The 12,307-nt window shown below is 43.1% G+C and overlaps 2 protein-coding genes across 2 annotated transcripts in view; one reads left to right on the top strand and one right to left on the bottom strand.

Moving 5' to 3' along the window:
- LOC126606787 (uncharacterized) overlaps positions 1 to 6,477 on the top strand; it is a 31,186-nt gene extending 24,709 nt beyond the window's left edge. The window contains exon 2 of the mRNA XM_050274180.1: positions 5,112 to 6,477. Within this exon, the coding sequence (XP_050130137.1) occupies positions 5,316 to 5,990 (675 nt within the window). The 5' untranslated portion in view covers positions 5,112 to 5,315 and the 3' untranslated portion in view covers positions 5,991 to 6,477. The remainder of the gene's footprint in view (positions 1 to 5,111) is intronic.
- On the bottom strand, positions 420 to 11,805 carry LOC126606779 (armadillo repeat-containing protein LFR-like). The gene is made up of 8 exons (XM_050274169.1): positions 11,571 to 11,805; positions 11,049 to 11,218; positions 10,661 to 10,803; positions 10,300 to 10,553; positions 9,810 to 9,915; positions 9,586 to 9,724; positions 1,000 to 1,145; positions 420 to 883 (listed from the first exon to the last, which is right to left on the bottom strand). Exons 1-8 carry the CDS (start codon positions 11,755 to 11,757, stop codon positions 628 to 630), a joined length of 1,401 nt encoding a protein of 466 aa, XP_050130126.1. The 5' UTR covers positions 11,758 to 11,805; the 3' UTR covers positions 420 to 627.
- Between the last annotated feature and the right edge of the window lie 502 nt (positions 11,806 to 12,307).

Below are 12,307 nucleotides of genomic sequence, written 5' to 3'. Positions count from 1 at the left end.
AATCAACAGGGGAAAATGCTTACCACAAAATTTCGACATTCCTATTAAGTCGCAAGGGAACAAGACTCGACTACTGCATTATCTTTGACAGTTCCGGTGTTCTAGTTTACGGATATCTAGTTTTAGCGAAATCTTCCAAAACATTAAGGTAGAACAATGTCTAACTGAGCAAGTGGAAAAAGAAGGCTGCCTAATTCCAAGATTACAAAGAACGAAAACTGTAACCTGCTCTACCTTTAGAGGTTAAGTAAACGACCATAAAATAACTTTTCTTTGGGAATTACATCAAACAAACTCCACAAATATAAACCAGAGTCCCTATCTAACAGGGTCGAATGAAAATAAGCAACCGAATAGAGTGCAGGATATCAGACACATTCTATATAGTATACAACAGAATCAGAGCAGAAACATCCGTATACGCTACACCAGTTTAGTTTCTGATTCAAAAAAACTAAACTTCCATATTACAATAGAGAGTATCCGAATGGGATTACCACTTAAGGATCTGACTAATATTTTCTTAAGACAAGAGTTACAAAGATTAGATCCTAGATTTACTTCTTAGCAGACGAACAACCAAATACATTTATAAAGAGAAAATTCATCATCAGACACAATTCTTAGTTACATGCCCCAAACACCACGGGCTGCTGCCACTTTGCTGTTTGGTCTAGATGTCAGTTCATACAAAATCCTGGCAAAGGTATCGGAATACCTGGCATCTGAGAATACTATTTCAGCAAATGCATTCTCATAAGCTAGCAGCAACGCTCGGTTCTGTGGCTCAGACACAAGGCTTTCCAATATCATCGCAGCTTTCCTGCAAACTTCGGGAACTGGATGGGGTTGCTTGATAACTTTTAACAGTCGATCAATGGCCCTGAAATTGTTTCAGAATAAAATGTCATCTCAAGCAACAAATTTTGATTTTCAAAATGCTGATCAAAATGAAATGATTCAGTATTTTGGATTCTTTTTTAGTGGAAGAGCCCTTACCATCGCTCACTGGCGAGTTTTAGCCTGCAGTCCATATTCACTTCAGCAAGGTTGTAGAGTGCGCCAACTGCAGCCGCTTGGGCCCCATGCACCGTTTGTGCATCTACCGATGGTAAGCTCATAAGATCAACCAATCTCTTGTGTATCTGCAGTGTTCACTCAGCGTCATTACAATTACACCAACAACAACAACAACAAAGCCTTTTCCCACTAAGTGGGGTCGGCTATATGAATCCTAGAACGCCATTGCGCTCGGTTTTGTGTCATGTCCTCCGTTAGATCCAAGTACTCTAAGTCTTTTCTTAGAGTCTCTTCCAAAGTTGTCCTAGGTCTTCCTCTACCCCTTCGGCCCTGAACCTCTGTCCCGTAGTCACATCTTCGAACCGGAGCGTCAGTCGGCCTTCTTTGCACATGTTCAAAATCACCGGAGCCGATTTTCTCTCATCTTTCCTACAATTTCGGCTACTCCTACTTTACCTCGGATATCCTCATTCCCAATCTTATCCTTTCTCGTGTGCCCACACATCCCACGAAGCATCCTCATCTCCGCTACACCCATTTTGTGTACGTGTTGATGCTTCACCACCCAACATTCTGTGCCATACAACATCGCTAGCCTTATTGCCGTCCTATAAAATTTTCCCTTGAGCTTCAGTGGCCTACGACGGTCACACAACACGCCGGATGCACTCTTTCCATCCAGCTCGTATTCTATGGTTGAGATCTCCATCTAATTCTCCGTTCTCTTGCAAGATAGATCCTAGGTAGCGAAAACGATCGCTTTTTGTGATCTTCGCTAGATTGCTCCGGTCATTAGTGTGGATAAGTATATAAATGGATAGAGATAGGAAAGCAAACACAAGATGTACGTGGTTCACCCAGATTGGCTACGTCCACGGAATAGAAGAGTTCTCATTAATTGTGAAGGGTTTACACAAGTACATAGGTTCAAGCTCTCATTTAGTGAGTACAAGTGAATGATTTAGTACAAATGACATTAGGAAATATTGTGGGAGAATGATCTCGTAATCACGAAACTTCTAAGTATCGGAGTGTGGTGTCGTCTTGACTTGCCTTATCTGTCTCATAGGTAGATGTAGCATCTTCTCTGGAAGTACTCTTCCTCCATCCAGGGGTGGTATCTTTAACTGGTGGAGATGCACAAGGTAATGTATCAATTTCACTTGAAGCTTACTTGTAGTTTCAGGCTTGGTCAAGCGCGATACAAACCATGTAGTAGGAGTCCCCCAAGTCGCCGAGCTAGGGGGTCTGCTGAAAGAGGTGACAGACAAGGTAAGCAATCAGAGCTCCGACTGATTGTTCACCTTCTCCCCATCTTGCAGCAGCATGAAGGATAAAGAGAAGAAAAATGAGAAGAGATGATATGAGATACTTTTGCTTTTGAAGAAGTAACTTTCCACAGGCTTATTCTTGAACTGAGCTGGAGGGTTTTCTGGTTTCCTCCAGAGTATAAGGCCGACTGAAGAATTTGAGGGTCAAAACAAGTCCATCAAATCTAGAGTACGTTCCACCCTGCTGATATGGGATACTTTTGCTTTTGACAGAGTAATGAATGTATCGGCACGTGTGCTGTTACGCTTGTCTCCACATGCTTCCTTGTATCCTTCGCACTTGCCCTATCTGTTCCTCAAGCAGATGCGGAATCTTCCCTGGAAACATAAGATGTTGAAGATGAGTACTCGAGAGCAATGCCAGGTAAGTAATCAGGTAAGGGGTTCCAGGCAGTCAGTTCCTGGCTGGAAGCTTGATTCCAAGTGCTGACTGATTGCTCTCTTTCTCCTTGTCTTGCAGGTAAAAACAAGGCCAAAAGAAAAGACAGGAAAAAAGCATGATATGGGATACTCTTGCTTTTAACCCTGATGATATGAGATATTCTTGCTCTAGTATAGCTTGTTTGCAGAGGTATTATCGGGGGGAAAGAAAGCTGAATATTTCGAAAGGCTTCGTTGGGAGTGCCCTCTCAGATATGATGAAGGGTTGAGCATTTTTGCAGGTCTGCCTGTCCGTTGGGGATGGAGGTCGACATATATAGGAGTCTCCCTAACAACAAGTAGTAATGCTATTCCTTTACCCTGCTTGGTCATAGCACGGTAGTGGGAGCTGCCAGTTTCACATGTTTTAACTCTGTCAGAGCACTTTGAAAAAGTGGTCTGTGGTATCTGGCTCTCGAGATTCGGAGAACGATGCCTCTTCGATTTTTGAGAAAGCAATCATGCTGGGGGTATGACTCTCGAGATTCGGAGAGCAGTGTCTCTTCGATTTTTGAGGAAGTAATCATGTTGGGAGTCTGGCTCTCGAGATTCGGAGGGTGGTGCCTCTTCGATTTTGGAGCAAGCAATCTTGTTGGGAGTGTTGTCTCGAATGTGAGTATAGGTTGGGCATGTTTGCTAGTCTACCTTGCCACGAAGCACAAAGGTTGACACACAGGGACTTTCCAATTATCCAGCAATGGTACTGTTCCTTTACCCTCTCTTCGATTTTGAGAAAGTAGTCATGTTGGGAGTCTGGCTCTCGAGATTCGGAGGACGGTGCCTCTTCGATTTTGGAGCAAGCAATCTTATTGGGAGTGTTTTCTCGAATGTGAGTAAAGGTTGGGCATGTTTGCTAGTCTACCTTGCCACGAAGCACAGAGGTTGACACACAGGGACTTTCCAATTATCCAGCAGTGGTACTGTTCCTTTACAGTTGTGGGTAATAATATGGTAGCTAGACCTTCAAAATTTATGTGTCTAAACTTTTGTTAGTGCTGTTTCTTTGCTATTCTTTTACCTTTCTTGGTCAGAGCGATGTAGTGGGAGCTGCAAGCTTCACGTGCTCAACTTTGGCAGAGAACTTTGGCAAAGTTATTTGTGGTACCCATGAGCTATTGTTGCGTGTGGGAAGTGGGTGATTGAACAGTAAGATTCATGTGCTTTCTACTTCACCAGAAGTCTTCGACAGAATGCCCATAATTTCTGCAAAGCTGAGTGTGCGTGTGACAGGTGTTGACAAGGCTAGAAAAGTAGGTGCCTCTTCGATTTCTGAGATCGGCCCTCGTGGTCTCTGAGCAGCCCAGCTTTTGAGAAAGCGAGCGCCTCTTCGATTGATTCAGAGAACGATGCCTCATCGATTTTTGAGAAAGCAATCATGCTGGGGGTCTGGCTCTCGAGATTCGGGGAGCAGTGTCTCTTCGATTTTTGAGAAAGTAATCATGTTGGGAGTCTGGCTCTCGAGATTCGGAGGGCGGTGCCTCTTCGATTTTGGAGCAAGCAATCTTGTTGGGAGTGTTTTCTCGAATGTGAGTAAAGGTTGGGCATGTTTGCTAGTCTACCTTGCCACGAAGCACAGAGGTTGACACACAGGAACTTTCTAATTATCCAGCAATGGTACTGTTCCTTTACCCTCTCTTCGATTTTTAAGAAAGTAGTCATGTTGGGAGTCTGGCTCTCGAGATTCGGAGGACGGTGCCTCTTCGATTTTGGAGCAAGCAATCTTATTGGGAGTGTTTTCTCGAATGTGAGTAAAGGTTGGGCATGTTTGCTAGTCTACCTTGCCACGAAGCACAGAGGTTGACACACAGGGACTTTCCAATTATCCAGCAGTGGTACTGTTCCTTTACCCTTGTGGGTAATAATATGGTAGCTAGACCTTCAAAATTTATGGGTCTAAACTTTGTTAGTGCTGTTTCTTTGCTATTCTTTTACCCTTCTTAGTCAGAGCGATGTAGTGGGAGCTGCAAGCTTCACGTGCTCAACTTTGGCAGAGAACTTTGGCAAAGTTATCTGTGGTACCCATGAGCTATTGTTGCGTGTGGGAAGTGGGTGATTGAACAGTAAGATTCATGTGTTTTCTACTTCCCCAGAAGTCTTTGACAGAATGCCCATAATTTCCGCAAAACTGAGTGTGCGTGTGACAGGTGCTGACAAGGCTGGAAAAGTAGGTGCCTCTTTGATTTCTGATATCGGCCCTCGTGGTCTCTGGGGAGCCCAGCTTTTGAGAAAGCGAGCGCCTCTTCGATTTTTGAGATCGGCCTTCGTGGTCTTTGAGCAGCCCAACTTTTGAGAAAGCAAACGCCTCTTCGATTTCTGAGATCAACCCTCGTGATCTCTAAGCAGCCCAGCTTTTGAGAAAGCAAACGCCTCTTCGATTTCTGAGCAGGCGCCTCTTCGATTTCTGAAGCTTCGTCGAGTGCAGATTTTTATAGGGGCTGGCATTAAGTTCCAAAGCACACTTGAATCTCCACCAGTAGAAGCTTCATTCTTGCACTTCTAAGATCTTGATTTGTCCGACCTCTTCTCTCTTCAACACCTTTGAAAATGTCTGGCCCCTCCGACCGTCGTTTTGACTTGAACCTTGTTGAAGAGGCAGCCCCGCCTTCTCCAGACAACATATGGCGCCCATCCTTCGTCTCCCCTACTGGTCCTCTTACCGTTGGGGATTCCGTGATGAAGAATGATATGACCGCTGCGGTGGTGGCCAGGAACCTTCTCACTCCCAAAGATAACAGACTACTTTCCAAACGGTCTGATGAGTTAGCTGTTAAGGATTCGCTGGCTCTCAGTGTTCAGTGTGCAGGTTCTGTGTCTAATATGGCCCAACGCCTATTTGCTCGAACCCGCCAAGTTGAATCATTGGCGGCTGAAGTGATGAGTCTCAAACAGGAGATTAGAGGGCTCAAGCATGAGAATAAACAGTTGCACCGGCTCGCACATGACTATGCTACAAACATGAAGAGGAAGCTTGACCAGATGAAGGAAACTGATGGTCAGGTTTTACTTGATCATCAGAGATTTGTGGGTTTGTTCCAAAGGCATTTATTGCATTCGTCTTCTGGGACTGTACCGCGTAATGAAGCTCCAAATGATCAACCTCTGATGCCTCCTCCTTCTAGGGTTCTGTCCAGTACTGAGGCTCCAAATGATCCCCCTCCGGTGCCTTCTCTTTCTGGGGCTCTACCGACCGCTGAGACTTCTCCTAAGCAACCTTTGTGAAGGCTCCCTCTTGTGTGCTTATTTTGACTCATGTATATGTACATATTTGTAGCTTATCGGGGATATCAATAAATAAGTTTTCCTTCATTTCAACGTATTGTGTTAAATACACCAAAGCCTTCTTCGCTAAGTTCTTTGAATTTTCTTTTGTTAAAGCTTGTATGTTGAAGCTTTCTGAGTGGAGCATGTAGGTTGGGGTAGTGTTCTCTTAATTTCCCGAATGAGGAAAACTTCTCGGTTGGAGACTTGGAAAATCCAAGTCACTGAGTGGGATCGGCTATATGAATCTTAGAACGCCATTGTGCTCGATCCTGTGTCATGTCCTTCGTTAGATCCAAGTACTCTAAGTCTTTTCTTAGAGTCTCTTCCAAAGTTTTCCTAGGTCTTCCTCTACCCCTTCGGCCCTGCACCTCTGTCCCATAGTCGCATCTTCTAATCGGAACGTCAGTAGGCCTTCTTTGCACATGTCCAAACCACCGTAACCGATTTTCTCACATCTTTCCTTCAATTTCGGCTACTCCTACTTTACCCCGGATATCCTCATTCCTAATCTTATCCTTTCTCGTGTGCCCACACATCCAACGAAGCATCCTCATCTCCGCTACACCCATTTTGTGTACGTGTTGATGTTTCACCGCCCAACATTCTGTGCCATACAGCATCGCCGGCCTTATTGCCGTCCTATAAAATTTTCCCTTGAGCTTCAGTGGCATACGGCGGTCACACAACACGCCGGATGCACTCTTCCACTTCATCCATCCAGCTTGTATTCTATGGTTGAGATCTCCATCTAATTCTCCGTTCTTTTGCAAGATAGATCCTAGGTAACGAAAACGGTCGCTCTTTGGTATTTCTTGATCTCCGATCCTCACCCCTAACTCGTTTTGGCCTCCATTTGCACTGAACTTGCACTCCATATATTCTGTCTTTGATCGGCTTAGGCGAAGACCTTTAGATTCCAACACTTCTCTCCAAAGGTTAAGCTTTGCATTTACCCCTTCCTGAGTTTCATCTATCAACACTATATCGTCTGCGAAAAGCATACACCAAGGAATATCATCTTGAATATGTCGTGTTAACTCATCCATTACCAACGCAAAAAGGTAAGGACTTAAGGATGAGCCTTGATGTAATCCTACAGTTATGGGAAAGCTTTCGGTTTGTCCTTCATGAGTTCTTACGGCAGTCTTTGCTCCTTCATACATATCCTTTATAGCTTGGATATATGCTACTCGTACTCCTTTCTTCTCTAAAATCCTCCAAAGAATGTCTCTTGGGATCCTATCATACGCTTTTTCCAAATCTATAAAGACCATGTGTAAATCCTTTTTCCCATCTCTATATCTTTCCATCAATCTTCGTAAGAGATAGATTGCCTCCATGGTTGAGCGCCCTGGCATGAACCCGAATTGGTTGTCCGAAACCCGTGTCTCTTGCCTTAATCTATGCTCAATGACTCTCTCCCAGAGCTTCATTGTATGACTCATTAGCTTAATACCCCTATAGTTCATGCAATTTTGTACGTCGCCCTTATTCTTGTAGATAGGCACCAAAGTGCTCATTCGCCACTCATTTGGCATCTTCTTCGTTTTCAAAATCCTATTGAAAAGGTCAGTGAGCCATGTTATACATGTCTCTCCCAAAAGTTTCCACACTTCGATTGGTATATCGTCTGGGCCTATTGCCTTTTTATGCTTCATCTTCTTCAAAGCTACAACCACTTCTTCCTTCCGGATTCGACGATAAAAAGAGTAGTTTCTACACTCTTCTGAGTTACTCAACTCCCCTAAAGAAGCACTCATTTCATGTCCTTCATTGAAAAGATTATGAAAATAACCTCTCCATCTGTCTTTAACCGCGTTCTCTGTAGCAAGAACCTTTCCATCCTCATCCTTGATGCACCTCACTTGGTTTAGGTCCCTTGTCTTCTTTTCCCTTGCTCTAGATAGTTTATAGATATCCAACTCTCCTTCTTTGGTATCTAGTCGTTTATACATATCGTCGTAAGCCGCTAACTTAGCTTCTCTGACAGCTTTCTTCGCCTCTTGCTTCGCTTTTCTATACCTTTCACCATTTTCATCAGTCCTCTCCTTGTATAAGGCTTTACAACATTCCTTCTTAGCCTTCACCTTTGTTTGTACCTCCTCATTCCACCACCAAGATTCCTTTTGGTGTGGGGCAAAGCCCTTGGACTCTCCTAATACCTCTTTTGCTACTTTTCGGATACAACTAGCCATGGAATCCCACATTTGGCTAGCTTCCCCCTCTCTATCCCACACACATTGGGTGATTACCTTCTCTTTGAAAATGGCTTGTTTTTCTTCTTTTAGATTCCACCATCTAGTCCTTGGGCACTTCCAAGTCTTGTTCTTTTGTCTTACTCTTTTGATATGTACATCCATCACCAACAAGCGATGTTGATTAGCCACGCTCTCTCCTGGTATAACTTTGCAATCCTTACAAGTTATACGATCCCCTTTCCTCATTAGAAGAAAATCTATTTGTGTTTTTGACGACCCACTCTTGTAGGTGATCACATGTTCTTCTCTCTTCTTAAAGAAGGTGTTGGCTAAGAAGAGATCATATGCCATTGCAAAATCCAAGATAGCTTCCCCATCCTCGTTTCTCTCCCCAAAACCATGGCCACCATGAAAACCTCCATAGTTGCCTGTCTCCCTGCCCACGTGTCCATTTAAATCTCCTCCTATAAATAACTTCTCCGTCTGAGCAATTCCTTGCACCAAGTCTCCAAGATCTTCCCAAAATTTCTCCTTCGAACTCGTATCCAACCCTACTTGAGGTGCGTACGCACTAATCACATTGATAAGTTCTTGTCCTATTACAATCTTGATTGTCATGATTCTATCTCCTACCCTCTTGACATCTACAACATCTTGTACCAAGGTCTTGTCCACGATGATGCCAACACCGTTTCTCGTTCTATTTGTGCCCGAATACCAAAGTTTAAACCCTGAGTTTTCTAGATCCTTTGCCTTACTACCAACCCACTTAGTTTCTTGTAGGCACATAATATTTATCCTTCTCCTCACCATAACTTCCACTACTTCCATAGATTTTCCCGTTAAGGTTCCTATATTCCACGTTCCTAAACGCATTTTGCTCTCTTGAACTCTACCCTTCTGTCCTAGCTTCTTCACCCTCCCCCGTCTAATAGGATCAAAGTACTTCTTTTGTGTGTCCCGGGTAAAGTTGATAGGAGCATATGCTCCCAAACAACTTTGAGTGGAGTCGTTCGAAAAGAAGTTTCTATGGCCCCCTTGCTCATTTAACACTGCATCCGGGTGCCGATGGAGATACAGCGACCCTTGCTCACTTATCACTGTGCTCAGGCCACACAGCGCGCCACTTACGGGTGACGCCCTAGCTTTAGCGCGATTTTGTTCTGGATTCATTTTCATAAGGATTCGACGTGATCATGGAGTGCCGGCTGTCGACTACCTGACGCCCTCCCCCTCCTCCTTTATCCGGGCTTGGGACCGGCCATGTAAGACATAGGCGGAGTTGTCATTACAATTACACCATATTTGCAAAATGTATAAACACTTTTATAACTGGGTAATTTCTGAATATTAACCTGCGGAATAAAGGGAAGAAGGAAGGGTTCATTATCCGGGTTTATGACCAAACGCCCAAGTAACTCAGCTGCAGCACAATGCCATGTTTTGATTACAGATCCCAGCATCCCCATGATGGCTTGAACTGCACGTTTTCCTCTGTTTGATAGAAAATCAATTAATTTGTAAAACAGACTGATAACAAAGAGAGCTTCAGCTCGAAAAAGAAGATCACAATTCTTACGTTATCTTTATGTATGATGGCTTTGATGAGCTGAAAATTCCAAGGTCAAGCAACGGAGCCAAATTTACAACTGTCTCAAGAGCATTTGTCACAAGTTCCTCATCCTCTGTTAACATAGGAAGCATTTGAGTCATTTTACTCCAATATCACAACCACAAAAGCATACTGGAAGGTTAAAAGGTATGAAGCTCAATAGTGAATGAAGCATACTAAAGTCTACAAGATTTACTGCCAGTAACGTACTAAAATAAACCCATCTTTGAAATTGGAAAGCATATACGATCTATACATCCTTAACAACTGAACTACAAGAAGACAATAACACCAGAGAGTTTGTAATTGGATGTTACCTTAACTTTTTAAACATTTATATCACATGCACAGACAATTATACCGGAAAAAGAATTTTAGAGTTGAAACAAGAAATTATACCCTGCAGACGGACTGCAGTGAAGAAATAAGTAATGCCTTCCAATATAACGCTTTTCACCTGTGACATAATCTTCTATGCACTGGAACACTGTTTCCAGGCAATGGCGATGTTGGGCCATAATGACTTCATTTTCTGGCATGAAAGAGAAGTTGCGAATGATATTTGACGCAGCAACAGCACACTGCTGTCTTTCTGCTCGACCTTCTTCATCTAGGTTAAACAGACCATCTTCATCATGCCACCACTCCAAAGAAGAACGAATTTTGGTCACAGTACTCAGCACTGATGCTTCTTGAGTACCGGATCCCAAGCTGCCACATGAATATTTTCCCACAATCAGTTCCTCATATCAAAGACAACTTCAGACACTGAAACCGCAAATTCACTCATGAGAATACTATAAATCTGTAGAGCTTACCCAGGATGCGGGACATTGCCATTTGAACCCAATGCCTCGTACTCATTTCCAAACCCTGTCACAAGCAAATTTGCACCCAGAGTTCTCACTCTCGGAGCCTTTACATGTTCTTTTGGAAGGGCTATATCACGCCAATCATCAATCTGTTATTCACAGAATCCCGACAACATGGCATCAAATGTCAATAGATATTGGCTGGAACAAGATAGTTCACAACTTGGGGAATGCTATTCCACACCCAATTGGTCATCTTCTCTCGTCTGTGTGCGTGTTTTTAAAATAGTAATACTATTGAATTTGAAGTGCTAAATGACCAACTGAGAGCTGCTTAAAACTTGAGCATAAATATAACTATACAAATCAGAAAGCAAAAGAGTTCAAGACATACAACACCGAGTAGAGCATCAAGCAAGCCGGGAATCTTTGCAAGAGGGGTTGTGTCTTTGCGCATGTCATCTTTTTCTTTAAAAGAGAGTAACGTGAGAGTGTTCAATGCCCATGTCAGCTCACTCTTCAAGCCGCTTTGAAGCGCCAGAACTATCCTCTTATTGTTCAGATCTGCAATACAGATGATAAGTATTGACAAGAATGTCGACTCCACAATGCTCGAAAAGGAACTTTTCCCTTCGCGCTACTGATAACAGTTCCAATAAGTATCACAAGAACTTTGACTCCCATTTCGTTGCCGACACTGGTACCGGAATTATTAGCATTACTACAGCTCACCGATCTCAGTAAAGTTCTGAAAAATTGGTACTTCGCTTCGTTTTTTTGTTTTCATTTATATTTCGGCAATTCGCTTTAACCCCAAGAACTTAATAATTACGAGTATCTAAGAACTCATGGGAAAATTGAAACTTTCCAGAATTTTAGATTGAAATGTGAAGTGGTAGGGTTTTCATAAACTGACCGGCGAAGGAACTGTGGACGTGGAGGGAAGGACCAAGGAGAGTCGACGGAGCTACCGTGTCCGCGGCGGCTGCGGCAGCAGCTGCAGCGCTGTTTCCGCCGCTTCCAAACGGGCGGCCTCTCTTCGCCGGCGGCTGCGAGGTTCCGCCACCTCCGCCACTGGACTTGCCTTGCTCCCTCTTCTGCATCTCCCTCTCTCTCTCTCCGGTGCCTGGTCTGGGATCGGATTATAATTTTAGGGCACAGATTATAAATTTTGACCCGGATCCATCCCCGTGAAATTGTTTGGGCTTAGGTGCTTCTTGAGTTATTAGTGTGGGCCTTGACCCACATTAAAATAAAAAAAAGTACCCACGTTTGCAGTCTCTTTGCGCTACTTGACGTTTTTTCTTACATACAATCAATAACTGTTGTAGATGTTTTTGGATTCTAATTCTGTAAATCGTAGATAGATTTGGTTACTTGTTATTCTTTTTGTTTTTTTAATATAAGATTGTATTTACTTGGAGGACAAGTAAACCTCTCCTCAAAACTTAAGGGGGAAGTGGTCAAACTCGAATTTAAGAGGATTTTAAAAGACTTTAAAATCCTAGTGTAGTCGATTAAAATATTTTAAGGAATTTTAGAATTCATGCAAATCTAGATGTAGTCCATTGAGATTTTATTAGAGATTTTAAAGTTCATCCAAATCTAAGTGTGTTAAAAAAAATTAAGATTTTGAAGGATTTCAATAAGTTG

Source organism: Malus sylvestris, chromosome 16 (genome assembly GCF_916048215.2).
Source record: "Malus sylvestris chromosome 16, drMalSylv7.2, whole genome shotgun sequence".
Classification (NCBI taxonomy): Eukaryota; Viridiplantae; Streptophyta; class Magnoliopsida; order Rosales; family Rosaceae; genus Malus; species Malus sylvestris.
Note: the sequence above shows the minus strand (reverse complement) of the source record. Positions and strands in the feature narration are given on the sequence as shown.